The sequence below is a fragment of the Somniosus microcephalus genome, chromosome 4, assembly GCF_052327205.1.
Source record: "Somniosus microcephalus isolate GS21.2 chromosome 4, FLI_Smic_1.0, whole genome shotgun sequence".
NCBI classification, from domain to species: Eukaryota; Metazoa; Chordata; class Chondrichthyes; order Squaliformes; family Somniosidae; genus Somniosus; species Somniosus microcephalus.
The window spans coordinates 312925693-312953588 of record NC_140990.1 but is presented as its reverse complement, the minus strand read 5'-3'; the positions used below and the strand labels follow the sequence as shown (position 1 = coordinate 312953588).

Here is a 27896-nt window from a genome sequence, read left to right as displayed (position 1 = left end):
CTCCAGGTGTGGTCTAACCAGGGCTTTGTACAGCTGCAGCAAATCATCCCCTTTATATTCTAGCTCTCTGGGAATGTTATCCAAAGGAAATCTGTGTAGTTTGAGTGGATGTAACTGAAATTCGAAACTAAGGATGTTTTTGCTCCATGTTGAAGAATCAGTCCTTTCGCGAATGGTACTTCAATTTTTTTAAATATTTCTTCATTTTATTAGGTAAGCATTTCTTAAAAATCATAACACAATAAATCAGTTATAAATTGTACAAATTGGAAGTAAACGATTGGTGTTAACACTGGAACATCGCGTTCTGCCCTGTGGAGACTCCCCAGACTGCTCACAATTTTGAGGGAGGTTTTCCAGAGAGAAAAGCAGCCAGAACGGCAGAGTTCCTGCTTTCTGGAGCAGGCGGCCAGCGGTCGTGGTCTGAGGAGGAATTAAAAGCAAAAATAGAAGATAAGAGGACACCTCTCTGACCAGGGGAACCCTGAGCTTTCCAGAGGGTAATAACAGAAAATGCTGGAAAAACTCAGCAGGCCATGCAACATCCGTGGAAAGAGAAACAGAGTTAACGTTTCAGGTCGAAACCCTTCTTCAGAAGAAGGGTCCCAGACCTGAAATGTTAACTCTGTTTCTCTCTCCACGGATGCTGCCTGGCCTGCTGAGTTTTTCCAGCGTTTTCTGTTGTTATTTCGGATTTCCAGCATCCGCAGTATTTTGCTATCTCTACAGAGGGTAACTGGGGTGCAAATGTTTTTTTTAATATTTGCATTTTTATAGCGCCTTTCACGACCTCGGGACGTCCCAAAGTGCTGTACAGCCAATGAAGTACTTTTTTTGAAGTGTAGTCACTGTTGTAATGTAGGAAACGCAGCAGCCAATTTGCGCACAGCAAGCTCCCACAAACAGCAATGTAATAATGACCAGATAATGTTTTTTAGTGAAGTGGATTGAGGGATAACTATTGGCCCCAGGACACCTGGGAGAACTCCTCTGCTCTTGCCTCGGTTTAATGTCTCATCCGATAGACGGCACCTCCGACAATGCAGCACTCTCTCAGTACTGGCACTGGGGTGTCAGCCTGGATTATGTGCTCAAGTCTCTGGAGTGGGACTTGCCTGTTAAATCTTAGCTCTCGTCCCTCCCCCTCCCCCAGTGGCTCAGGCGGTGTGGCACTGACCCACTGAGGTGAGGCTGTACCAAGCTGACCTCAGCGAGGGCGGGTGGGTGGAGGTGGAGTGACAGAAAGATGATCCGTCAGGGTTCCTGCTGGGCTGTGATGCCCACCGTGTCTGAATAGTGATTCGCTGTTCTACGTGAAGGGCTGGCTGGTTGGTTACAGGAGGGGCCCTTGCAACCTTATCATAGAATCATAGAAATTTATGGCCCATTGTGTCTGCCGGTCGAAAAAGAGCTATCCGGCCTCATCCCACTTTCCAGCTCTTGGTCCGTAGCCCTGTAGGTTACGACACTTCAAGTGCATATCCAAGTACTTTTTAAATGTGATGAGGGTTTCTGCCTCTACCACCCTTTCAGGGAGTGAGTTCCAGACCCTCACCACCCTCTGGGTGAAAACATTTCTCCTCAAATCCCCTCTAAACCTCCAATTACTTTAAATCTCTGCCCCCTGGTTATTGACCTCTCTGCTAAGGGAAATAGGTCCTTCCTGTCCACTCTATCTAGGCCCCTCATAATTTTATACACCTCAATTAAATCTCCCCTCAGCCTCCTCTGTTCCAAAGAAAACAGCCCCAGCCTATCCAATCTTTCCTCATAGCTAAAATTCCCCAGTCCTGGCAACATCCTGGTAAATCTCCTCTGCACCCTCTCTAGTGCAGTCATATCATTCCTGCATCCCAGTTGGCGTTAGGGTTCGGGAGGGGAAGGGAATTTTGGTGAGGGAGTGAGTGACCAGTTGGAATGTTGAGAAGGTGATGTCCTTACCGGGTATTTCCCAGGGGCTGTGGTACAGGCTCTGCGCGGCATCGATCCTCACAGTCTCACCAGTCATGAAGGAGGCTGCAGGAGAAAGCAGGAAGCAGACAACAGGGGCAACCTGGGGGGGAGAAAAAAACACCAGAACTTTGGGAACATCCGGACCCGGCCCCTGGATCTGTCTGTAAAATGACACCCTGAGGAACGGGGAGCCCGGAATGAGCACCCTTCAAAGTACAGACGCCCTCTCCACAACCCTATACAGGGCGATCTGAGCGAAGTGTTTAAAATGGTGAAAGGATGGGACAGGGTAGGTGGAAGCAGACCGTGTCTAGAACGAGGGGCCACAGATAGATTAAATGTAAGAGATTTGGAACAGAGGGCAGCAGAAACTTCTTCACACAGAGAGTTGTGAGGCTGTGTTGAGTGGTCTGCACAAAGCGGGATTAAACGGACTGGACTTGAACAGAGTGTTTCATTTGGGAATTTGGAAAGGGTGGGAATTTCTGGTAAGGGGGGAAGGAGTTGCTGCTTTTTGCCTACACTACTTGTAGTGCTTTGTGTTACAGGTAGATACTTAATTTCATACTTAATCTAGATCAATTAAGTCGTCAAGAAACTACACTGTAAACTAAGTTACCTAATTACAAATTTAATTAAATAAAACAAGGTCATATAAGGCTGGCACTGTAGTTCGTGTGCCACAACTGCAGCATGTGGAAGGTTGTGGAGAGCATTGTGATCCCGGACAACCACGTTTGCAGTAAGTGCCTGCATCTTGAGGAACTTCAGCTCAGAGTTTTTGAGCTGGAGTCTGAGGTGCAGACATTGTGGGGCATCAGAGATGGGGAGAGTTACCTGAACAATTTGATCCAGGAGGCGGTCACACCCCTTAGGTTAGGTAGTGGTACAGGTCTGGTTAGTGGTCAGGGACAGGAGGGTGTGACTGCAACTCAGGCAGGTAAGGGGACCCCAGATGCAGTGCTGGAGGAGCCTCAGTCTTTGCCCTTGTCTGACAGATACGAGGTTCTTGCTGCCTGTGTGGATGAGGGAAAAGCCTGCAGGATGGATGAGCAAGCTGACCATGGTGCAGGAGGCCATTCAAGTAGGGGGAGTGAAAGGGAATGTAGTTGTGGTAGGGGACAGTATAGTCAGGGGGATAGATATTGTTCAATGCAGCTGCGACTGAGAGCTCCGAAGGTTGTGTTGCCTGCCCGGTGCCAGGGTTAAGGATGACATCTCACGGCTGGAGAAGAACTTGGAGTGGGAGGAGGAGGATCCAGTTGTCGTGGTCCACGTAGGAACCAACAGCATAGGTAGAACTAGGAATGAGGTTCTGCTGAGAGAGTTTGAGGAGCTAAGATCCAAATTAAAAAGCAGAACCTCAAAGGTAACAATTTCTGGATTGTTACCTGAGTCATGTGCAAATTGGCATAGGAACAAACAGATTAGAGGTTTAAATGCGTGGCTCAAAGAGTGGTGTGGGAGGCAGGGGTTTTGCTTCATGGGCCACTGGCACCAGTACTGGGGAAAGAGGGAGCTGTTCCGTTGGGACGGGCTCCACTTAAACCGGGCTGGGACCAGTGTCCTGGCGAATCGAATAACTAGGGCAGTAGACAGGGCTTTAAACTAATGAAGGTGGCGGGGGGGGGGGGGGGGCGGAGGATTCAGGAAAGAGTAAATTTAAAAGCAGCGAGAGAAATGTCAAGGCTCTAGAGCAGAGTTGGGTAAAAATAAGCAGAGGGTCAGGAAGGGACAGAGAGAGTAACAAAGGTAATAGGGCATCAGTGACTAGGGTGACATCAGGGAAAAAGAGAAATAAGTCAAAGCTAAAGGTACTATATCTGAATGCATGAAGCATTTGCAACAAAATAGATGAATTAATCACACAGATAGAAATTCATAGGTTTGATCTAATAGCCGTTACGGAGACGTGGTTGCAAAGTGGCCAAGGTTGGGTACTAAATATTCCAGGATACTTAACTTTTAGAAGAGATAGGCGAAATGGAAAAGGTGGAGGGGTAGCCCTGATAATAAAGGATGGGATAAAGACAGTAGAGAGAAAGGATCTTAGCTCCGAAAATCAAGAAGTAGAATCAGTTTGGTTGGAGCTAAGAAACAGCAAGGGGCAGAAAACATTGGTGGGAGTTGTTTATAGGCCCCCAAACAGTAGTTGTAATGTAGGGCAGAGTATAAATCAGGAAATTAGAGGCGCATGTAAAAAGGGTAATACAGTAATCATGGGGGATTTTAATCTACATATAGACTGGGCAAACCAAATTTGCAGTAATAGTGTGGAGGACAAATTCATGGAATGTATGCAAGATAGTTTTCCAGATCAGTATGTTGAGGAACCAACTAGGGAACAAGCTATTTTAGATCTAGTATTGTGCAATGAGAATTAATGGGACTGAAAGCCGATACATCCCCTGAACCTGATGGTCTACATGCTAGGGTTTTGAAAGAGGTGGCTATAGCAATAGTGGATGAATTGGTTGTCAATTTCTAAAATTCCATAGATTCTAGAACGGTTCCTGCAGATTGGAAGGTGGGAAATGTAACTCCACTATTTAAGAAAGGAGGGAAGAGAGAAAACGGGGAACTACAGACCAGTTAGCCTGACATCAGTAGTAGGGAAAATGCTAGAATTATTAAGGACATGGTAACAGGGCACTTAGAAAATAATAATAGGATTGGACAGAGTCGACACGGATTAATGAAAGGGAAATCGTGTTTGACAAATCTGTTAAGAGTTTTTGAGGTTGTAACTAGCAGAATAGATAAGGGGGAACCAATGGATGTGGTGTATTTGGATTTTCAGAAGGCATTCGATAAGGTGCCACGCAAGAAATTATTAAACAAAATTAGGGCTCATGGGATTGGGGGTAATATACTAGCATGGATTGAGGATTGGTTAACAGACAGAAAACAGGGAGTAGGAATAAACAGGTCATTTCTGGGTTGGCAGGCTGTAACTAGTGGGGTACTGCAAGGATCAGTGTTTGGATCTCAGCTATTCACAAACTACATCAATGATTTGGATGAGGGACCAAATGTAATATATCCAAGTTTGCTGATGATACAAAGCTGGGTGGGAATGTAAGTTGTGAGGATGCAAGGAGATATAGACAGGCAAAGTGAGTGGGCAAGAACATGGCAAATGGAATATAATGTGAAGTTATCCACTTTGGTAGGAAAAATAGAAAAGCAGAGTATTTTTTAAATGGTGAGAGATTGGGAAATGTTGGTGTTCAGAGGGACCTGGGTGTCCTTGTACACGAATCACTGAAAGTTAACATGCAGGTACAGCAAGCAATTAGGAAAGCAAATGGTATGTTGGCCTTTATTACAAGAGGATTTGAGTATAAGAGTAAAGACGTCTTACTGCAATTATATAGGGCCCTGGTGAGACCACACCTGGAGTATTGTGTACAGTTTTGGTCTCCTTACCTATGGAAGGATATACTTGTGATAAAGGGAGTGCAACAAAGGTTCACCAGATTGGTTCCTGGGATGGCGGGATTGTCCTATGAAGACAGATTGAGGAGACTAGGCCTATATTCTCTAGAGTTTAGAAGAATGAGAGGTGATCTCATTGAAACAAACAAAATTCTTACAGGGCTTGACAGGGTAGATGCTGGAAGGATGTTTCCTCTGACTGGAGAGTCCAGAACTAGGGGTCACAGTCTCAGAATAAGGGGTCAGCCATTTAGGACTGAGATGAGGAGGAATTCCTTCACTCAGAGGGTGGTGAATCTTTGGAATTCTCTACCTCAGAGGGCTGTGGAGGCTCAGTCATTGAGTATATTCAAGACAGAGATCGCTAGATTTTTGAATATTAAGGGAATCAAGGGAAATGGGAATAGTGCAGGAAAGTGGAGTTGGGGACTATTTGCTGGCATGGAGGGTAAACGCTAGCATGGAATGGCCTGTGTGCGTGTTGTAACTATGTCTTACGACATTATAATCCCAATACTGCAGCCTCACCTCCTCGGGGACCCCGAGTCTCTTGGCTGGAATTTTCGGGATGTAACTTTTGAACAGTTCGGGTCCCAGCTCCCTGTAGTTGGCAATGGCGGTTTCTGAGAAAATAGTTCCCTGGTAAACAAAGAAATGGAGTTAAGGAGGCGGGTGTGGGGGCGGTCTCAGGAGTCAGAATTTCCTCAAATCTGCTCCTGCTTTCAGGGAAATGCAGAGGAAGCCCCATTTTAGACACCTGTTTACGGCAGAGTCAGTGAGCAAGAGCCAGTGCGAGACCGAGAGCAAAAAACAGAGAGTCCAACAACAGCAGTGAGAGCCGCAGAATCGGAAAACCACAGTGACGATGTTCGAGTGAGTGAGAGGCAGCTTCAGAGAGTAGGTCACAGACACACACCTGGTGTTCTTCACTGTGGGACTGGGCACGCACAGACAGACATTTAAATTTAGTTAATTAAATAAATCTGGAATAAGAAAAGCTAGCATCAGTACTGGAAACCATGAAACTATCGGATTGTTGCAAAATCCCAACTGGTTCACTAATCTCCTTTATGGAAGGAAATCTGCCGGCCTTGCCCGGTCTGCCCTATATGTGGTTGACTTAACCACCCTCTGAAATGGCCCTGCAAGACACTCGGTTGTATTGAAGGCGGCTCACCACCACCTTCTCGAGGGCAATTAGGGATGGGCAATCAATGTTGGCGTTGCCAGCGACGATCCCGAGAATGAATAAAACGACGACAGACACGCACATACACATATAGGCAAACACACGTACACACACACACACACGAGGGAAACAGGTAGATCGATGTACCTACAGGAGCCACAGAGTTGATCCGTACACCGCTGGCAGCCCACTCAATGGCCAGGCTCTTGGTCAGATTGTCCACGGCCGCTCGCGCTGCTCCCGTGTGCCTTCGCATGAGCGGAAAGAAACGCGAGAGTTAAACGTCAGCACTGACTGTGAGTCAAACCCGATCTCAACACAGCTCGTTGGAGGCACCCTCCCTCCAGCCGCAAACCTCACATCGTATCCTGGTCCCGCAGAGCAAGGGATGCGCAACTCTCCCAAACACACTCGGATACACCGTCCCCCCTCCACCCCCCCCCACACACTGAGATACACCGTCCCATGCTCCAGATCCCCTGCATCCGATCGCAGCGACACTTACGACATTCCCGGGAATCCTTTCCACATATCCGCCACAATGTTGACGATGGCCCCTCCGTTCTCCTTCATCCAGGCACGGTACACTGAAACGCAGAGAGAGTCGGTTCAGAGTCCGGAGCTGCCACTCCCTTCGACCGATCGCAGCTCCGCTGTAGGATCAGGCTGGGCGGAGGGGAGAAGAGGCCCAGACCCCCACAATCCGCCATAACCCCCTCTCTACGCACACTCCCCTTCCCCCTCCCCCACACAAGTAACATTCGCGCCACACAAGTGCCAGGCAATGACTATCTCCAACAAGCGAGTGTCTAACCACCGCCCCTTGACATTCAACGGCATTACCATCGCCAAATCCCCCACCATCAACATCCTGGGGGTTACCATTGACCAGAAAATTAACTGGACCAGCCACATAAATACTGTGGCAACAAAAGCAGGTCAGAGGCTGGGTATTCTGCGGCGAGTATCTCACCTCCTGACTCCCCAAAGCCTTTCCACCAACTACAAGGCACAAGTCAGGAGTGTGATGGAATACTCTCCACTTGCCTGGATGAGTGCAGCTCCAACAACACTCAAGAAGCTCAACACCATCCAGGACAAAGCAGCCCGCTTGATTGGCACCCCATCCACCACCTTAAACATTCACTCCCTCCACCACCGGCGTACCGTGGCTGCAGTGTGCACCATCTACAAGATGCATAGATACATAGGAGCAGGAATAGGCCATTCGGCCCTTCGAGCCTGCTCCGCCATTCAATGAGATCATGGCTGATCATCCAAATTCAGTACCCGGTCCCTGCCTTCTCCCCATATCCCTTGATCCCTTTAGCCTTAAGAAATATATCCAACTCTTTCTTGAATATACTTAATGAACTGGCCTCCATCGTCCTCTGTGGCAGAGAATTCCACAGTTCACCACTCTCTGGGTGAAGAAATTCCTCCTCATTTCAGTCCTAAATGGCTTACCCCTTATCCTTAGACTATGACCCCTGGTTCTGGGCTCCCTGGCCATCAGAAACATCCTTCCTGCATCTAGTCTGTCCAGGCCTGACAGAATTTTATAGGTTTCGATGAGATCCCCTCTCAATCTTCTAAACTCCAGTGAGTATAAGCCCAATCGACACAATCTCTCCTCATAGGTCATTCCTGCCATCCCAGGTATCAGCCTGGTGAATCTTCGCTGCACTCCTTCCATGGCAAGAACGTCCTTCCTCAGGTAAGGCGACCAAAACTGCACACAATACTCAAGGTGTGGTCTCACCAAGGCCCTGTACAACTGCAGCAAGACATCCTTGTTCTTGTACTCGAACCCTCTTGCTACGAAGGCCAACATACCATTTGCCTTCTTAACCGCCTGCTGCACCTGCATGCTTACCTTCAGTGACTGGTGTACAAGAACACCCAGGTCTCTTTGCACTTCCCCTTCTCCCAATCTATTGCCATTCAAATAATAATCTGCCTTCCTGTTTTTGCCACCAAAGTGGATAACCTCACATTTATCCACATTATAGTGCATTTGCCATGTTTCTGCCCAATCACCCAACCTGTCCAAATCGTGCTGGAGTTTCACGACATCCTCCTCACAGCATACCCACCCCCCCAGCTTTGTGTCGTCTGCAAATTTGGAGATATTACATCCAATTCCCTCGTCCAGATCATTAATATATATTGTGAACAGCTGGGGTCCTAGGACCGATCCTTGCGGTACCCCACTAGTCACTGCCTGCCACTCGGAAAACGACCCGTTTATTCCAACTCTTTGCTTTCTGTCCACCAACCAGTTCTCTATCCAAGTCAATACCTTGCCCCCAATCCCATGTGCCTTAATTTTGCACGCTAATCTCTTATGCGGAACCTTATCGAAAGCCTTCTTAAAGTCCAAATACACCACATCCACTGGTTCTCCCTTATCTATTTTACCAGTTACATCCTCAAAAAATTCCAGTAGATTAGTCAAGCATGATTTACCTTTTGTAAATCCATGTTGACTTTGTCCGATCCAGTCACTGCTTTCCAAGTGCTCTGCTATTACATCTTTTATAATGGACTCTAGCATTTTCCCCACTACCGATGTCAAGCTTACCGGTCTATAATTCCCCGCCTTTTCTCTGCCACCTTTTTTGAATAGTGGGGTAACATTAGCTACCCGCCAATCCATGGGTACCGTTCCAGAGTCTATCGAGTTCTGGAAGATGACCAGCAATGCATCTACTATTTCTAGGGCCACTTCCTTAAGTACCCTGGGATGTAGATTATCAGGCCCTGGGGATTTATCGGCCTTCAGTCCCATCAATTTTCCTAACACCATTTCCCTACAAATACTGATTTCTTTCAGTTCCACCCTTTCATCAGACCCTATGTTCCCCGGCATCTCTGGGAGGTTATTTGTGTCCTCCTTTGTGAAGACAGAACCAAAATATGTATTTAGTTGGTCTGCCATTTCTTTGTTCCCCATTATAAATTCCCCCGATTCTGACTGCAAGGGACCTACGCTTGACTTCACCAATCTTTTTCTCTTCACATATCTATAAAAGCTTTTACAGTCAGTTTTTATGTTCTCTGCAAGCTTACTCTCATATTCTATTTTCCCTTTCTTAATTAATCCCTTTGTCCTCCTTTGTTGAATCCTAAACTGCTCCCAATCCTCAGGATTATTGCTTTTTCTGGCCAATTTATATGCCCTTTCCTTGGACCTTATGCTATCCCTAATTTCCCTTGTTAGCCACGGTTGGGTCACCTTTTTTGTTTTATTTTTATGCCAAACTGGGATGAACAAAATCTGTAGTTCATCCATTCGGTCTTTGAATGTTTGCCATTGCCTATCCACCGTCAACCCTTTGAGTGCCATTCCCCAATCAATCCTACCCAACTCGCTCCTCAGACCATCATAGTTTCCTTTATTTAAATTGAGGACCCTAGTCTCCGAGTCAACTACTTCATTCTCCATCTTAATGAAGAATTCGACCATATTATGATCGCTCCGACCCAAGGGGCCTCTTACAACAAGATTGCTAATTAATCCTTTCCCGTTACATAATACCCAGTCTAAGATGGCCTGATCTCTGGTTGGTTCCTCGACATATTGGTCCAGGAAACCATCCCGTAAACACTCCAGGAATTCCTCCTCCACAGTATTGTTACTCATTTGGTTGGCCCAATCTATATGTAGATTAAAGTCACCCATGATGACTGCTGTGCCCTTATTGCACGCTTCTTTAATTTCTCTTTTAATGCCATCCCCAACCTCCGCCTTACTGTTTGGACGTCTATAAACCACTCCCACTAACGTTTTTTTCCCCTTAGTATTTCTCAATTCTACCCATACAGATTCCACCTCATCAGAGCTAATATCCTTCATTACAATTGTGTTAATCCCTTCTTTAACCAGTAATGCTACCCCACCTCCCTTTCCTTTTTGCCTATCTTTCCTGAATATCGAATACCCCTGGATGTTGAGTTCCCAGTCCTGGCCTTCCTTGAGCCACGTTTCCGTAATCCCAACCAAATCGTATTTGTTTACTTCTATTTGCGCAGCCAATTCATCCACCTTATTACAAATGCACCTCGCATTAAGACACAAAGCCTTCAGGCTTGTTTTTTTAACGCTCTTAGACCTATTAGAATTATTATTTACTGTGGCCATGTTTGATTTAAACCGTTGATTTCTCTGACTGCTACTTTTGTTTTTCTCCTTCCTATCTTTTGCTTTTATCCTTGTTTCCCTTTCCTCTGTCTCCCTGCTCAGGTTCCCAACCCCCTGCCATTTTAGTTTAAACCCTCCCCCACAGCACTAGCAAACACTCCCCCTAGGACATTGGTTCCAGCCCTGCCCAGGTGCAAACCATCTGGTTTGAACTGGTCCCACCTCCCCCAGAACCGGTTCCAATATCCCAGGAACTTGAATCCCTCCCCCTGGCACCATTCCTCTAGCCACGTATTCATCTGAAGTATCCTTCTATTTCTACTCTGACTAGCACGTGGCACTGGTAGCAATCCTGAGATTACTACTTTTGAGGTCCTGTTTTTAAATTATCTCCTAACTCCCTATACTCCGCTTTTAGGACCTCATCCCGCTTTTTACCTGTATCGTTGGTGCCTATATGCACCACGACAACTGGCTGTTCACCCTCCCCTTCCAAGATGTTCTGGAGTCGCTCGGAGGCATCCTTGACCCTTGCACCAGGGAGGCAACACACCATCCTGGAGTTTCGTTTGCGGCCGCAGAAACGCACTGCAGCAACTTGCCAAGGCTTCTTCAACAGCACCTCCCAAACTCGCAGCCTCTACCACCTAGAAGGACAAGGGCAGCAGGTGCATGGGAACACCACCACCTTCAAGTTCCCCTCCAAGTCACACACCATCCTGACTTGGAAGTATATTGTCGATCCTTCATTGTCGCTGGGTCAAAATCCTGGAACACCCTCCCTAACAGCACTGTGGGAGCACCTTCACCACACGGACTGCAGCGGTTTGAGAAGGCAGCTCACCACCACCTTCTCGAGGGCAACTAGGGATGGGCAATAAATGCTGGCCTTGCCAGCGACGCCCACATCCCATAAACGAGTGAAAAAAAAGAAAGCCCCTCCCCCACCCGGTCGCCCCTTCACTCACCCCCTCCCCCTCCTGAGAAATTCCAGCTCCTCGGACCCCAGTGCCTCTACCTTCCCTGGAGCAGTAGAACGTTCCGGTCAGGTTGGTCTCGATCACGGCATTCCAGCCTTTGGCCGTGATGTGTTCGGCGGGACTGAGAAACTGACCGCCTCCGTTATTCACCAGGTAATCAATCCGACCGTGTAAATCCAAGGCAGCTTTCATCAAACTCCTCACCTGAACAGAGAAGGAGGTCAGGGCACAGGGAACTCGAGCAATCAACAGCTCAATAAGACTTGACCTGACGAAGGAGCAGTGCTCCGAAAGCTTGTGATTTCAAATAAAGCTGTTGGACTATAACCTGGTGTTGTGTGATTTCTTACATTTGTCCACCCCAGTCCAACACTGGCATCTCCACACCATCAATAAGACTGATTAGAGTAACTCCCCGTCAATCATGCCTGGAAACCACGCCCGTGCCGACTCTCTGCAAGAGCACTTCAGCCGGTCCCACTCCCCCGCCCTTTCCCCGTAGTCCTACAATTATTTTTCCTTCAGTTATTTATCCAATTCCCTTTTGAAAGCCACGATTGAGTCTGCCTCCACCACCCTTTCAGGCAGTGCATTCTAGATCCTAACCACTCGCTGCATAAAAAAGTTTTTCCTCATGTCGCCTTTGGTTCTTCTGCCAATCACCTTAAATCTGTGTCCTCTGGTTCTCAACCCTTTCGCCAATGGGAACAGTTTCTCTCAACTCTGTCCAGATCCCTCATGATTTTGAACACCTCTATCAAATTTCCTCTCAACCTTCTCTGCTCTAAGGAGAACAACCCCAGCTTCTCCAGTCTATCCACGTAACTGAAGTCCCTCATCCCTGGAATCATTCTCGTAAATCTTTTCTGCACCCTCTCCAAGGCCTTCACATCCTTCCTAAAGAGTGACGCCCAGAATTGGACACAATACTCCAGTAGACGTCGGACCAGTGTTTTATAAAGGTTCATCATAACTTCTCTGTAATCTCCGCCAGCCCTACAAGCAATCTTCCTGTTAAGCCGCACGGCCGCGCCATAAATGTAAAAACCGCGAATGCGTGGAAAAATCAACGGGCCGCAGAGCCCGTGAAAGGGGCTGCACACCCAAAAAAAAATGAGGGGGAACATTACCTACAACCCTCCCGAGATCCCTGTGCTCCTCCAATTCTGGCTTCTTGCCCATCCCTGATTTCCATCACTCCACCACTGGCGGCTGTGCCTTCAGCTGCCTGGGCCCTGAGCTCTGGAATTACCTCCCTAAACCTCTCCGCCTCTCTCTCCTCCTTAAAACCTGCCTCAAGTTTTTGGTCACCTGCCCTAGTATCTCTTTATGTGGCTCGGTGTCAAATTTTGTCTGTGCAGCGCCTTGGGACGTTTTACTACGTTAAAGGCGCTATATCAATACAAGTTGTTCTTGTTGCTGTAAGTGACTGGGATTGATTTTACATTATTTGTATTATGCAAATATCCACGACTGGAGAAATCACCCTGCTGTACTCGGGAGATGTGGCTGTAGTTTCGGTCAGGAGATTTCTTTGCTGTAGTTCGCAGAGACTCTTTTTAAATAGACTCTGTAGACTGTTGCAGTGTGCTGTTTAAACAGACTCTGTTTGCTGTTAAGTAGACCGTTTACTGCGAGTCCTGCCGTAAATCCCGCCGCGCCGCCAACTCATTGGCTGACACAGTGGGGTCAATAGACACTCTGCCTGACCACCATCTGAGCACTGCTGGTCTGGTAGGACCTGTAAACCATGTAAGGTCCCAAAACCCACTAGGCAGTGAGTAACTGGGCCACACCGACCCATAGGTCCCCGGTTTGACTCCAATTCCTGGGTTGTGTTGGCGGCTCTCAGCCGGCCAGCAGGGGGGCACTGTAACTGACCCCAGCGGTCCAGGACTCCAAAAGGAGAAACAAAACTCTGCCAGGGTTCCCACTCCTGACCATTACGAAGTGGCCTGTCTGTGTCTGGACATTGGGTCAGCGCAGGATTGGGCTCAGCTGGTGGGGGGCGGTTTGGGTAGATTATGGGTGGGTCGGTAGGGACGATGGTTGATGGGGAGGGGGGTTGGGAAGATGCTGTGGGGAGGGGTTTGGGAAGATGGTTGATGGGGTTTGAGTAGATCCCAGTGGAGCAGGTAAGGTGGGATGTCGACCACAGACCTGAATTGGCAGCAGGGTAGATGCTGTGCGAATGACAGGATAATCAAATCAGTTAGATTGCTTGCAATGGAGTGTAGAGGGGTTGAGTCCCCTATCTCGGATCAGTTGGTAGCGCTCTCACTTCCATCAGAAGATCGTGGGTTCATGTCAGCCCCCCACCATGGACTTGAGCGTAAATCTAGGCTGACACTTTAGTGCAGTACTGAGGGAGCGCCGCACTGTCGGAGGGGCGGTACTAAGGGAGCGCCGCACTGTCGGAGGGGCAGTACTGAGGGAGCGCCGCACTGTCGGAGGGGCAGTACTGAGGGAGCGCTGCACTGTCGGAGGGGCAGTACTAAAGGAGTAACAACAGAAAATGCTGGAAAAACTCAGCAGGTCAGGCAACATCCGTGGAGAGAAATTTGAGTTGACGTTTCGGGTTGGACCCTTCTTCAAAACTGGAAAGAAAAGAAACTAGATCGGAGGCAGGGCTGCGATCGGACAAAAGAATAAAAGAAACAAAAGAAGTAAAAGAGATTAGAAGCTAGACGAGATGGTCTAGTACTAAAGGAGTGCTGTACTGAGGGAGCGGTACAATGTCGGAGGGGCAGTACTGAGGGAGCGCTGCACTGTGAGGGACAGTACTAAGGGAGTGTTGCATTGTCGGAGGGGCAGTACAGAGGGAACACTGCGCTGTTGGAGGGTCAGTACTGAGGGAGCACTGCACTGTCGGAGGGTCAGCACTGAGGGAGTGCTGCACTGTCGGAGGGGGCAGTACTGAGGGAGCGCTGCACTGTCGGAGGGCCTGTACTGAGGAAGCGTTGCAATGTCGGAGGGCCTGTACTGAGGAAGCGCTGCACTGTCGGAAGGGCAGTACTGAGGGAGTGCTGCGCTGTCGGAGGGGCAGTACTGAGGGAGTGCTGCGCTGTCGGAGGGGCGGTACTGAGGGAGCATCGCACTGTCAGAGGAGCAGTACTGAGGGAGCGCTGCACTTTCGGAGGGGCAGTACTGAGGGAGCGCTGCACTGTCGGAGGGGCAGTACTAAAGGAATGCTGTACTGTCGCAGGGGCTGTACTGAGGGAGCGCTGCACTGTCGGAGGGGCGGTACTGAGGGAGCGCTGCACTCTCGGAGGGGGCAGTTCTGAGGGAGCGCTGCACTGCTGGAGGGGCAGTACTGAGGGAGCGCTGCACTGTCGGAGGGGCAGTACTGAGGGAGCGCTACACTGTCGGAGGGCCTGTACTGAGGAAGCGCTGCACTGTCGGAGGGGCAGTACTGAGGGAGTACTGCACTGTCGGAGGGGCAGTACTGAGGGAGCGCTGCACTGTTGGAAGGGGAGTACTGAGGGAGCGCTGCACTGTCGGAGGGGCAGTACTGAGGAAGAGCTGCACTGTTGGAGGGGCAGTACTGAGGGAGCGCTGCACTGTTGGAGGGGCAGTACTGAGGGAGCACTGCACTGTCGGAAGGGCAGTACTGAGGAAGAGCTGCACTGTTGGAGGGGCAGTACTGAGGGAGCGCCGCACTGTCGGAGGGGCGGTATTGTGGGAGCGCTGCACTGTGGGAGGGGCGGTACTGAGGGAGCGCTGCACTGTCGGAGGGGTAGTACTGAGGGGCAGTACTGAGGGAGCGCCGCAATGTCGGAGGGGCAGTACTGAGGGAGCGCTGCACTGTCGGAGGGGCGGTACTGAGGGAGCGCTGCACTGTCGGAGGGGCGGTACTGAGGGAGAGCTGCACTGTCGGAGGGGCAGTACTGAGGGATCGCTCCACTGTCGGAGGGGCTGTACTGAGGGAGCGCTGCACTGTCGGAGTGTCAGTACTGAGGGAGTGCTGCACTGTCGGAGAGGCAGTTCTGAGGGAGCGCTGCACTGTTGGTGTGACAGTACTGAGGGAGCGCTGCACTGTCGGGGTAGTACTGAGGGAGCGTTGCAATGTCGGAGGGACAATACTGAGGGAGCGCTGCACTGTTGGAGGTGCAGTACTGAGGGAGCGCTGCACTGTCGGAGGGGCGGTACTGAGGGAGTGCTGCACTGTCAGAGAGGCATTACTGAGGGAGTGATGCATTGTCGGAGGGGCAGTACGGAGGGAGCACTGCACTGTTGGAGGGGCAGTACTGTGGAAGAGCTGCACTGTCCGAGAGGCAGTACTGAGGGAGCGCTGCACTGTCGGAGGGGCGGTACTGAGGGAGTGCTGCACTCTCGGAGGGGGCAGTTCTGAGGGAGCGCTGCACTGCTGGAGGGGCAGTACTGAGGGAGCGCTGCACTGTCGGAGAGGCAGTACTGAGGGAGCGCTACACTGTCGGAGGGCCTGTACTGAGGAAGCGCTGCACTGTCGGTGGGGCAGTACTGAGGGAGTACTGCACTGTCGGAGGGGCAGTACTGAGGGAGTGCTGCACTGTTGGAGGGGCAGTACTGAGGGAGCGCTGCATTGTCGGCGGGGCAGTACTGAGGAAGAACTGCACTGTTGGAGGGGCAGTACTGAGGGAGCGCCGCACTGTCGGAGGGGCGGTATTGTGGGAGCGCTGCACTGTGGGAGGGGCGGTACTGAGGAACGCTGCACTGTCGGAGGGGTAGTACTGAGGGAGCGCCGCAATGTCGGAGGGGCAGTACTGAGGGAGCGCCGCAATGTCGGAGGGGCAGTACTGAGGGAGCGCTGCACTGTCGGAGGGGCGGTACTGAGGGAGAGCTGCACTGTCGGAGGGGCAGTACTGAGGGAGCGCTGCACCATCGGCGGGGCAGTACTAAGGGAGCGCTGCACTGTCGGAGGGTCAGTACTGAGGGATCGCTCCACTGTCGGAGGGGCAGTACAGAGGGAGCACTGCACTGTTGGAGGGCCTGTACTGAGGGAGCGCTGCACTGTCGGAGGGTCAGTACTGAGGGAGTGCTGCACTGTCGGAGGGGCAGTACTGAGGGAGCGCTGCACTGTCGGAGGGGCAGTACTGAGGAAGTGCTGCACTGTCAGAGGGGCAGTACTGAGGGAGCACTGCACTGTTGGAGAGACAGTACTGAGGGAGTACTGCACTGTCGGAGGGGCAGTACTGAGGAAGAGCTGCACTGTCCGAGAGGCATTACTGAGGGAGTGATGCATTGTCGGAGGGGCAGTACAGAGGGAGCACTGCACTGTTGGAGTGTCAGTACTGAGGGAGCGCTGCACTGTTGGAGGGGCGGGTACTGAGGGAGTGCTGCACTGTCAGAGGGTCAGTACTGAGGGATCGCTCCACTGTCGGAGGGGCAGTACAGAGGGAGCACTGCACTGCTGGAGGGCCTGTACTGAGGGAGCGCTGCACTGTCGGAGGGTCAGTACTGAGGGAGTGCTGCACTGTCGGAGGGGCAGTTCTGAGGGAGCGCTGCACTGTCGGAGGGGCAGTGCTGCACTGTCAGAGGAGCAGTACTAAGGGAGCGCTGCACTGTTGGTGGGACAGTACTGAGGGAGTGCTGCACTGTCAGAGGGGCAGTTCTGAGGGAGCGCTGCACTGTCGGAGGGCTAGTACTGAGGAAGAGCTGCACTGTCCGAGAGGCATTACTGAGGGAGTGATGCATTGTCGGAGGGGCAGTACAGAGGGAGCACTGCACTGTTGGAGTGTCAGTACTGAGGGAGCGCTGCACTGTCGGAGGGGCGGTACTGAGGGAGTGCTGCACTGTCAGAGGGGCAGTACTGAGGGAGCACTGCACTGTTGGAGGGGTAGTACTGAGGGAGCGCCGCAATGTCGGAGGGGCAATACTGAGGGAGCGCCGCAATGTCAGAGGGGCAATACTGAGGGAGAGCTGCACTGTCGGAGGGGCAGTACTGAGGGAGCGCTGCACTGTCGGAGGGGCAGTACTGAGGGAGTGCTGCACTGTCAGAGGGGCAGTACTGAGGGAGCACTGCACTGTTGGAGAGACAGTACTGAGGGAGTACTGCACTGTCGGAGGGGCAGTACTGAGGAAGAGCTGCACTGTCAGAGGGGCGGTATTGAGGGAGCGCTGCACTGTGGGAGGGGCAGTACTGAGGGAGCGCCGCACTGTCGGAGGGGCGGTATTGAGGGAGCACTGCACTGTCAGAGGGGTAGTACTGAGGGAGCGCCACAATGTCGAAGGGGCAGTACTGAGGGAGCGCCGCACTGTCGGAGGGGCAGTATTGAGGGAGCGCTGCACTGTCGGAGGGGCGGTACTGAGGGACTGCTGCACTGTCAGAGCGGCAGTACTGAGGAAGAGCTGCACTGTCCGAGAGGCATTACTGAGGGGAGTACTGCACTGTCGGAGGGACGGTACTGAGGGAGCACTGCACTGTTGGAGGGGTGGTACTGAAGGAGCGCACGCAATGTCAGTGGGGCCGTACTGAGGGAGCGCTGCACTATCGGAGGGGCAGTACTGAGGGAGCGCTGCACTGTCAGAGGGGCAGTACTGAGGGAGCACTGCACTGTCGGAGGGGCACTACTGAAGGAGCACCTCACTGTCGGAGGTTCAGTACTGAGGGAGCGCCGCACTGTCGGAGGGGCAGTACAGAGGGAGCACTGCACTCTCGGAGGAGCAGTACTGAGGGTGCGCTGCACTGTCGGAGGTGGGACTACGCCTTGCCGTTGCTGACTAAGTTTCCGGCAATCACTGTCTCGGCTCACAGACAAAGAATGGGCACTTGTGTTGAAGTACTGAGAGATGTCTAGTACCCTGTGGAGCCCGTTCCCCAGCCAGAGGCAGCGCTGTAAAGAACGGAGTGCAGAGAACTGTCAATTAAAAAAATCTTTACCTCGTCCTCCTTGCGAATGTTGCACTGAATTGGTGTCACCTTTGCTGGATTCGATGCAGGGATTGCAGCTGAAAGTTGCTGTGCAGCTTCTCGCAGTCTTTCAATTTTACGGGAAGCAATCACAACATTACATTCTGAGGAGATTAAATGAGCAACTTAATTATACACCGAGCACAATCACTTATGAAAACAACTCATATCGGTGTTTCTGATTAACTCATTCTGATGAAGAAGTGGCGCTTGAGCCCAAAATCGACTATCTTTGATTTAGAAACAAATGCATATTCATTCTTCTCTTCCTCAACCATCAGATCTCCACATGGTTAGTGATTAAAGCAGGGTTCACGACTCTTACATTAATTGCACAGGGTTGTTACATATTCCATAGGACAAGGATAACTCACTGTCCTACATTACAACAGTGACTCCACTTCTAAAGTACTTCATTGGCTGTAAAGCGCTTTGAGACAACCGATGGTCCTAAAAGGCGCTATATAAATGCAAGTCTTTCTTTTAGAGTTATTGTTTATTCATGGTAAGGGTCACTCGCAGTCTAACTTTACAGAGTCACTGTTTATACAGGGTAAGGATCACTCGCTGTGTAACTGTAGAGTCACTGTTTATTCAGGGTAAGGGTCACTCACTGTAACTGTACAGAGTCATTGGCCCAGTAATTCGGGTCTCAACGCGTGAGTAAGCACCGTGTACTCACGCGTGGGCCCGATGGAAGTGCTGGTTTTCAGCATGCACAGCGCATGCGCGGAAAACCAGCATTTCCTTTCCTCTGAACCAAGGGGTTCAGAGGTGGAACGTGTGCGCGCAGGAGTCTGCGCGTGCGCGCTGAAATTCCTTTTTTTTTACAGGGTTGCCCGTGCGATAAGGCCTCCGGTTTTTACGCGAGAAAAAAGCAGACGTAAGTGCTTAGTTTTAAAAGGTAAGTGGTCTATTAATTAAAGTTAGAAATTTTTTCCACAGGTTTATTATTTTTAAAGACTTTAGAGTAAGGTAAGTGTATTTTTAGACCTGATTTTTTTTTAAATTATTTTTTTCAAAAATTTGAATAATTGTTTAAATTCGTTTTTTATAGTTATTAATAGTTCATTTAATTAGTGGGATGTTTTTAAACTTTTATTTGAAGTTTAAGTACTGCTTTGGGTGCCCGGAGTTTTCATGAGTTTGACAGTTCTTACTATCAAACTCATGAATGAACTTTTGCCACCTCCGATTGGTTGCCCAGTGCTCACGTGATCCCAGCCGGCTCATCGAACTAACTACGCCGCTGGATCACGCAAGCACAGCGCGCCGGGAGCTGAACCGGGCCACTGACAGGAAATCCACGCAGGGCCAGGCTTCAACTGTCGGCGCGCTATGTAAGTGTAGGTCGGGGGCTTGCACCCGCGGGAAGCCCCCGACACCAATTTCTGGGCCACTGTTTATTCAAGGTAAGGGTCACTCGCAGTGTAACTGTTGTAGGGGTTCGCAAAATCCCCTCAGCCCCCGAAGATCGGGAAATATTAATCCACATCGTGGACAAAGACTTTGTATGATTTAAATTGTCTCTGGGTTAGACAATGTTTTAAAATGTGCCCAGAACCGCAAAAGGCTGCGTTAAGGAGCCCGTGAGCTAAGCAGCACTTGGACAACACCGGATTCAAAGAACTTTGTAAAAAATCGCAGTACATTTTTATTAAAAGTTGTACCCTTGAGTTTGGTAAATTGCCCAGGGATAAAAATGGCCATCAGAAAAGCATGGCCAAGGACAAAGGGGCTTGGAAACAGCTCGTGTATGTCTGTGAAAGGGGGGAGGATCAAAGTTGGCAGTCAAATTCTGTCAATCAAAAGGGGAGTTTCCCCCTCCCTCCAGAGACAATCGATGTTTATTTACAAGGATGTTTGCACAAGGGATTAAAACCACTTGACTGCGGTTTCAATGACCACAAGAGAATGGGTTTCTGTTTACATAGTAATCCAACTCCATTCAAAACCCATCACACACAATGAAACACACCTAAACTACGGAAGAGACTTTTTAGACTAAGAAAAGGAACAGTTTAAGAAGGAATGGGTTTGAATCACCCATTACTAGACAATGGGGACGGTTTGGATCCCTTTGTTTTAGCCCAGAAAACTCCGGATGTGGGCGGGAACATTTCGGCCCCAGAATGAAGACACATTCAAAGCCCCTGCGGTTTTATTGACAGCCATCACAGACAATGGCAACTTTATTCAAACCCATCCCAGACAAGGGGACGGTTTGGATCCCTTTGTTTTAGCCCAGAATACTCCGGATGTGGGCGGGAACATTTCAGCCCCAAAATTGGGGTATACAGAGATAGCTTCTCGGAGGCCTCTCTCTCTCTCTCTCTGGCTTGCCTCCGTGTGCCTTCTACAGCGTGGAGTCTGTCTGTGGAATTTAAACACTGGGGTGTTTTCACTTCTGGGCAGTGAAGATCTAAGATCGCAGGGCACGAAGCTAGCATTGCAAGTGGTGAGCATATATTTTTCTGGCCTTCCACAAGGCAACTTAGGGTAGGCTTAGGAGTGGGGTAAAGTGGGGATTTCGTTAAGAATTGTTATTTTAGTCGTTTTTCCCTCGTTGTGTCCGTTTCTTTCCCTCCCCTATTTAAGCAATTTTACAGTGATTACTTTAATCGTGTGGTGTAGTTTCTTTAGTTTAATAAAATTTGACTTTCTCACATCCAGACCATTTGTCCGTTTTAATATATCATTAATTATAAGTTCCTCCATTCAGAATTGGAAGGGTGGGTTTAGCGATTCGAAACCGCTGATTGGGATTGGTCAGAGTGCAGCAGCAAAAAGCTGCCTGACCAGGTGAATTACCGTAAACCAGATAAAGGAAGGTAAATTACCGTAAACCAGGTAAAGGATGCCCCCTACACTGTACAGAGTCACTGTTTATTCAGGGTAAGGGTCACTCACTGTAACTGTACAGAGTCACTGTTTATTCAGGGTAAGAGTCACTCACTGTAACTGTACAGAGTCACTGTTTATTCAGAGTAAGGGTCACTCACTGTGTAACTGTACAGAGTCACTGTTTATTCAGGGTAAGGGTCACTCACTGTGTAACTGTACAGAGTCATTGTTTATTCAGGGTAAGGGTCACTCGCAGTGTAACTGTACAGAGTCACGGTTTATTCAGGGTAAGGGTCACCCGCTGTGTAATTGTACAGAGTCACTGTTTATTCAGGGTAAGGGTCACTCACTGTGTAACTGCAGAGTCACTGTCCTAAGGGTCACTCACTGTATAACTGTACAGTCACTGTTTATTCAGGGTAAGGGTCACTCACTGTAACTGTACAGAGTCACTGTTTATGCAGTGTAAGGGTCACTCACTGTGTAACTGTATAGAGTCACTGCTCATTCAGGGTAAGATCACTCACTGTGTAACTGTAGAGTCACTGTTTATTCAGGGTACAGTTCACTCACCGTGTAACTGTAGAGAGTCGCTGTTTATTCAGTGTAAGGGTCACTCACTGTGTAATCAGGGTAATGGTCACTCACTTTGTAACTGTAAAGAGACACAGTTTATTCAAAGTAAGGGTCACTCACTGTGTAACTACAGAGTCACAGTTTATTCAAGGTAAGGGTCACTCACTAACTGTACAGAATCACTTTTTATTCAGGGTGAGGATCAATCACTAACTGTACCGAGTCACTGTTTATTAAGGTAAGGGTCACTCACTGCGTCATTGAACAGAGTCACTGTTTATTCAGGGTAAGGGTCACTCACTGTAACTGTACAGAGTCACTGTTTATTCAGGGTAAGGATCACTCGCTGTGTAACTGTACAGAGTCACTGTTTATTCAGGGTAAGGGTCACTCACTAACTGTACAGAGTCACTCTTTATTCAGGGTAAGGGCCACTCACTGTCACTGTCACTGTTTATTCGAGGAAAGGCTCAGTCAGGCCTATCTGTTATCACCGCAGAAGCTCCGAGTCCCGCTCCCCCTGAGCTGTCGGGAACTCCGTGCCTCCCAGGCCCAACCGGTCTATTAATATTTACCACCGCACCTAATCCGAGCAGCTCGGCGGCCACGGCAGCGCCGATCCCGGTGCCTCCGCCCGTCACCACGGCCACTCGGTCCCGGAACAAGCCGGAGCGAAACACACTGCACGCCGCCATCTTGGACAGATCACATGACACGCGGCCGGGATTGTGACAGCTAGGGCCACAGGTCACAATGTACCGGGGGATTCCCTCTGACAGGGTTACGGGTCACAATGTACCGGGGGGATTCCCTTTGACAGGGTCACAGGTCACAATGTACCGGGGGGGATTCCCTCTGACAGGGTCACGGGTCACAATGTACCGGGGGGATTCCCTCTGACAGGGTCACAGGTCACAATGTACGGGGGGATTCCCTCTGACAGGGTCACAGGTCACAATGTACCGGGGGGGATTCCCTCTGACAGGGTCAAACGTCACAATGTACCGGGGGATTCCCTCTGACAGGGTCACAGGTCACAATGTACGGGGGGATTCCCTCTGACAGGGTCACAGGTCACAATGTACGGGGGGGGATTCCCTCTGACAGGGTCACAGGTCACAATGTACCGGGGGATTCCCCCTGACAGGGTCACACGTCACATTGTACCGGGGGATTCCCCCTGACAGGATCACAGGTCACAATGTATCTGGGGATTCCCCCAGTCAGTTCAAGAATATCTGTAATCACCTTTCTGAAAAGTGTATCCTTTTTTTGAGAGATTTACAAGGCTTTTGTAGGAACTCAACTAACTGGTGTGTTTATTTAAATTGTCCTTTCCTCATAGTCTTGCCAATATTTCCTTTTCAAGTATTTAACCAATTCCCTTTTGAAAGTTACTATTAAATCTTCTTCCACCGCACTTTCAGGCAGTACATTCCAAATGATAACTCGCTGAGTTGTTCTAATGGAAAAAAAGGAATTTTGCAAATCAGTCTTCGTACTTGTATCTCCTCATAGAATCATACAGCACAGACGGAGGCCATTCATCCCATTATGTCTGTGCTGGCTTTCTGAAAATGCTATCAATTAATCCCCAGCTCTTAGCCCACAGCCCTGCAAATTATACCTTTTAAAGTAGAGCTTCAATTCACTTTTGAAAGTTACTATTGAATCTGCTTCCACTGCCCTTTCAGGCAGTGCATTCCAAATCATAGCTTACTGCGTAAAAATCTGTCTTATCCCACCTCTGGTTCTTTTGTCAATTACCTTATGATCTGTGTCCTCTGGTTACCGACCCTTCGGCCACTATCAAAACCCTTCATGATTTTGAACAACTCTATTAAATCTCCCCTTAATCTTCTCTGCTCTAAGGAAAACAACCCCAGCTTCTCTCATCTCTCCACATAACTGAAGTCCCTCATCCCTGGAACCATTCTAGTAAATCTCCTCTACACCCTCTCCAAGGCCTTGACATCCTTCCTAAAGTGTGGCGCAGAATTAAAGTACAGAATTGAACACAATGCTCCAGCTGTGGCCCAATCAGTGATTTCTAAAGGTTTGGCATAACTTCCTTGCTTTTGTACTCTATGCCTCTGTTAATAAACCCAAGGATCCCGTATGCTTTTTTAACAGCCTTCTCAACTTGTCCTGCCACCTTCAAAGATTTGTGTACACACACCCCAGCTCTCTGTTCCTGCACTCTTCAAAATGGTACCATTTCATACTAGGGACAGTAACACAATTCACTATGTGGTCTCCGCCACAAAACCATGTTGGGCAAACTTGAAGATTACTTAAGACAACTTTTCTCAAGGCATTACTCTACAAAGTTAAAACCTTAGCCTCAGGCGGTATCTACAGGTCAAGGGAAATTATGTTTTCATATGAAGCAAACCAAACCGATTGGCTCAAGTTTCCTAAGAAGCAATCAAGAAACCCTTAAACATTGACTTCACTCTCTCAGGACAGCTCCGAACTCTGCCCCAGTCCTTTCAGCAGTCTTGTTTGTTCATCCACCCCACTACATATCACTGCCCTGTCTGCCACCTCAGGTGGACTTAAAAGATCCCTTGGTACTATTTCGAAGAGCAAGGGAGTTCTCCCCAGTGTCCTGGCCGACAATTATCCCTCAACCAACATCACACAAAAAAAATTATGTCATTTAATCTCATTGCTGTTTGTGGGAGCTTGCAGTGCGCAAATTGGATGCTGCGTTTCCTACATTACAACAGTGACTAAACTTCAAAAGTACTTCATTGGCTGTAAAGTGCTTTGGGACATCCTGAGGTTGTGAAAGGTGCGATAGAAATGCATGTCTTTTGTTTTAAAAGAAAAATAGATCTACAACATAATAAACTAAAAATACCTTTTGAACAGTGCACACAACTGACCAATGAAGTTACCATTGAATGTTCTATCTTTACCAACCTTCACATCCATGGGACTCTCCACTCTCAGGGACCTTTGGTTTACTTTCCACTCACTTCCTGGGACTCTCTCCATCTCCTTGGTGCTCTCCGCCATGCTCAGTTCCTCCTACTGTTGCTTTTATATCTGTGGATGTGCAATTTTTGCTGCTTGATGGTCTTTCAGGATTCAGCCACTTGCTGACTTGGAGTTTCTATTGATTTCTCTTTCCTGACTGGTGTGCTCTTATTTATTTATTTAATTCTATCCATCCACCATTTCTCTTTGCTTGTTTCCCTCTTTCAGTGGCAGTCATTCTTATTTTTTCACCCCATAATATTGGTTTTATGATTGTTTTTACCCTGCTTTACCTTTTGGTGTAGGGTTCTTCCTGTGACCTGTTCATTCTTTCTTGCTTGACCCACTAGTATTTATAGCTCCATGAGCAACTGCATGGGAGAGACACTATAGTATATAATATATTATGTCACGTGAAATTACCATGCTTTCCATTATCAACGTGTATTATCTGACAGGTAGCAACATCAGAGGAGATCTGTACAATGTTATCTGTTAAAAATGGTGTGTGGCCACAATATTCCGAGGGTACTGCGCTGAAAGGCAGCGCTTTGAGGGCCACATTACGTGACCTATTAAGTAAGTACAGTAGGACTCCAAGAAATACTTGCATTTATATAGTGCCTTTCATGACCTTAAGTACAGCCAATAAGAACATAAGAAATAGGAGCAGGAATAGGCCACTTGACCCCTCGAGCATGCTCCGCCATTCAATAAGATCATGGCTGATCTTGGGCTGAAAGCCACTTCCCTGCCCGCTCCCCATAACCCTTCTGTGGTAAACCACTGTATTGTATATTGCCACCTCTGGGTGGCGCTGTGTATGGAGGCATGCCTCAGCTGACTCCACCCACCACTGTGTGGGTTTCGTTCAGACTTGTTCAGTCACTCACGAAGAAGCATGGTCTCTTCTTAGCTAATAAAAGCCTTATTCATCTCTTCTTTCGACTCATCATCTCTTCTTCGACTCATCACCTTTTATGAAGTAATTGATAAGCGTATCAATTTTATTAGCTAAAAGTTAAATGGCGACACCTGAGGAGCAACAACAGCAACGGATACAGCAGACATTGCTGAGAGCCCTCAGACCACCACGCCTGGACCTCGACCCTCAAGATGTGGGTGCATCAGCCAAGTTTGAACACTGGCTGAGCTGCTTTGAATCCTTCCTCGCAATCTCACAGGTTACAGAGGAGGATCACAAACTGAAAATTTTGACCGCCCAGGTGAGCCATCAAGTATATATGCTAATCCGGGACTCTAATACGTACGTGGCGGCCCTCGAGCTACTAAAAGGGCAATATACGCGCCCAGTGAACACAATTTACGCCCGACACCTCTTGGGATCCCGCAGGCAGCAACCGGGAGAATCGGTAGGGGCATTTGCACGGGCGCTACTGGCACTCTGCAGAGACTGCGATTGTAAAGCGGTAACGGCTGTGGAGCACGCGCAGGGACTCGCCTGTGATGCCTTCGTCAGGGGCCTCCAGTCAGACCACACCCGGCAGAGACTGCTAGAAAGCAAGGAACCCGACCTGAAGACGGCCATTGCCCTTGCGCTCTCGTTAGAGGAGGCCCACCGAAACCTCGAGGCATACCCCCGTAACGGCGCCGAGACATGGCAATCGAAACCGTGGGACACGGGACCGCCGCCCCCGGCACCAACCGCTGCAGCGACCCAACCGAGACAGCAGCCTCCGGTAAGAACTGCTTCGATGCCCAGTAACCAGGCCCAAAAATGCTATTTCTGTGGCCAGTTAAAACATCCCAGAGCGCACTGCCCAGCTAAGACAGCTACCTGCTCGGGCTGCGGGAAGAAAGGCCATTACGCTAACGCCTGCAAGGGGAAGCCAGCCAGCAGCGCAGCGTGCGGGCCGTGGGAGCAGCCATCTTATCCGCCATTTTGTGTACCCCCGGCCGCATGGCATCCGCCGCCATCGTATCCAACGCACTCAACCGCCATTTCGTCACCGGAACCGACCACCGTCTCGGCGGATGACTATAGTGACTCACTAAGCCACATACTGGCCTCCGTGACGCTGGATCAAGGCCACCCTCACCATCTATCCAGCTCCATGATGGATATCGCGGTAAACGGCCGCGCCACCAGTTGCCTGATCGACAGCGGGAGCACAGAGAGTTTCGTCCACCCCGACACGGTACGTAGCCACTCCCTCACGATTCTGCCAACGCACCATCGCATTTCTATGGCGTCCAAGTCCCAGTCAATGGACATCAGCGGCTACTGTGTGGTGACCCTGTCAGTAGGGGGCACTGAATATCAAAAATTTAAACTGCTAGTCCTGCCCCGTCTTTGCGCTGCCGTCCTGCTAGGGTTGGATTTTCAGTGCCACCTTAAGAGTGTCACACTAGCATACGGTGGACCCCTCCCCCCACTCACAGTCTGCAACCAACAACTTTTAAATCGCCCGCTGCAAACCACCTGCAGCCTTTCCACATTAAAAGTCCCCCCCCCTCCCCTGTTCGCTAACCTCACCCGCGACTGTAAACCCATCGCTACCAAAAGCAGGCGGTACAGTGCCGGGGACAGAGCTTTTATCAGCTCTGAGGTGGAGCGGCTCTTGAAGGAGGGCATTATCGAAGGTAGCACTAGCCCCTGGCGAGCCCAGGTTGTAGTCGTTAAAACCACTGCAAAACGCCGCATGGTAATCGACTACAGCCAAACCATAAACCGGTACACCCAGCTGGACGCGTACCCCCTCCCTCGCATATCTGATATGGTCAATCAGATTGCGCAATACAAAGTATTCTCCACCATCGACCTTAAGTCAGCGTACCACCAGCTGCCCATCCGCCATGAGGACCGCCAGTATACTGCCTTCGAGGCAAACGGCCGCCTCTACCACTTCCTTAGGGTCCCCTTCGGCGTCACCAACG

General features: G+C 49.6%; 1 protein-coding gene across 2 annotated transcripts; it reads right to left on the bottom strand.

Annotated features, from left to right (window-relative positions):
* Positions 1–179: 179 nt before the first annotated feature.
* On the bottom strand, positions 180–22731 carry pecr (peroxisomal trans-2-enoyl-CoA reductase). Of its 2 annotated transcripts, XM_085986734.1 has the most exons (8): positions 22597–22731; positions 18564–18697; positions 11743–11908; positions 7086–7167; positions 6732–6828; positions 5920–6030; positions 1942–2053; positions 180–423 (listed from the first exon to the last, which is right to left on the bottom strand). In XM_085986734.1, exons 1-8 carry the CDS (start codon positions 22706–22708, stop codon positions 335–337), a joined length of 903 nt encoding a protein of 300 aa, XP_085842860.1. In that variant the 5' UTR covers positions 22709–22731; the 3' UTR covers positions 180–334. The 2 variants fall into 2 exon arrangements, with proteins under 2 accessions (XP_085842860.1, XP_085842861.1); XM_085986735.1 differs by lacking the exon at positions 5920–6030.
* Between the last annotated feature and the right edge of the window lie 5165 nt (positions 22732–27896).

What these genes read in the sequence shown, in the direction of transcription:
- pecr (XM_085986734.1), bottom strand. Translation starts at nt 22,708, where the DNA reads ATGGCGGCGTGCAGTGTGTTTCGCTCCGGCTTGTTCCGGGACCGAGTG. An exon ending in GGATCAACTCTGTGGCTCCT is followed by an intron (nt 6,031 to 6,731) that starts GTAGGTACATCG and finishes TTTGTTTACCAG; the next exon opens with GGAACTATTTTCTCAGAAAC. An exon ending in CAGCCCCTGGGAAATACCCG is followed by an intron (nt 424 to 1,941) that starts GTAAGGACATCA and finishes ATTCCTCCTCAG; the next exon opens with ACCACGACCGCTGGCCGCCT.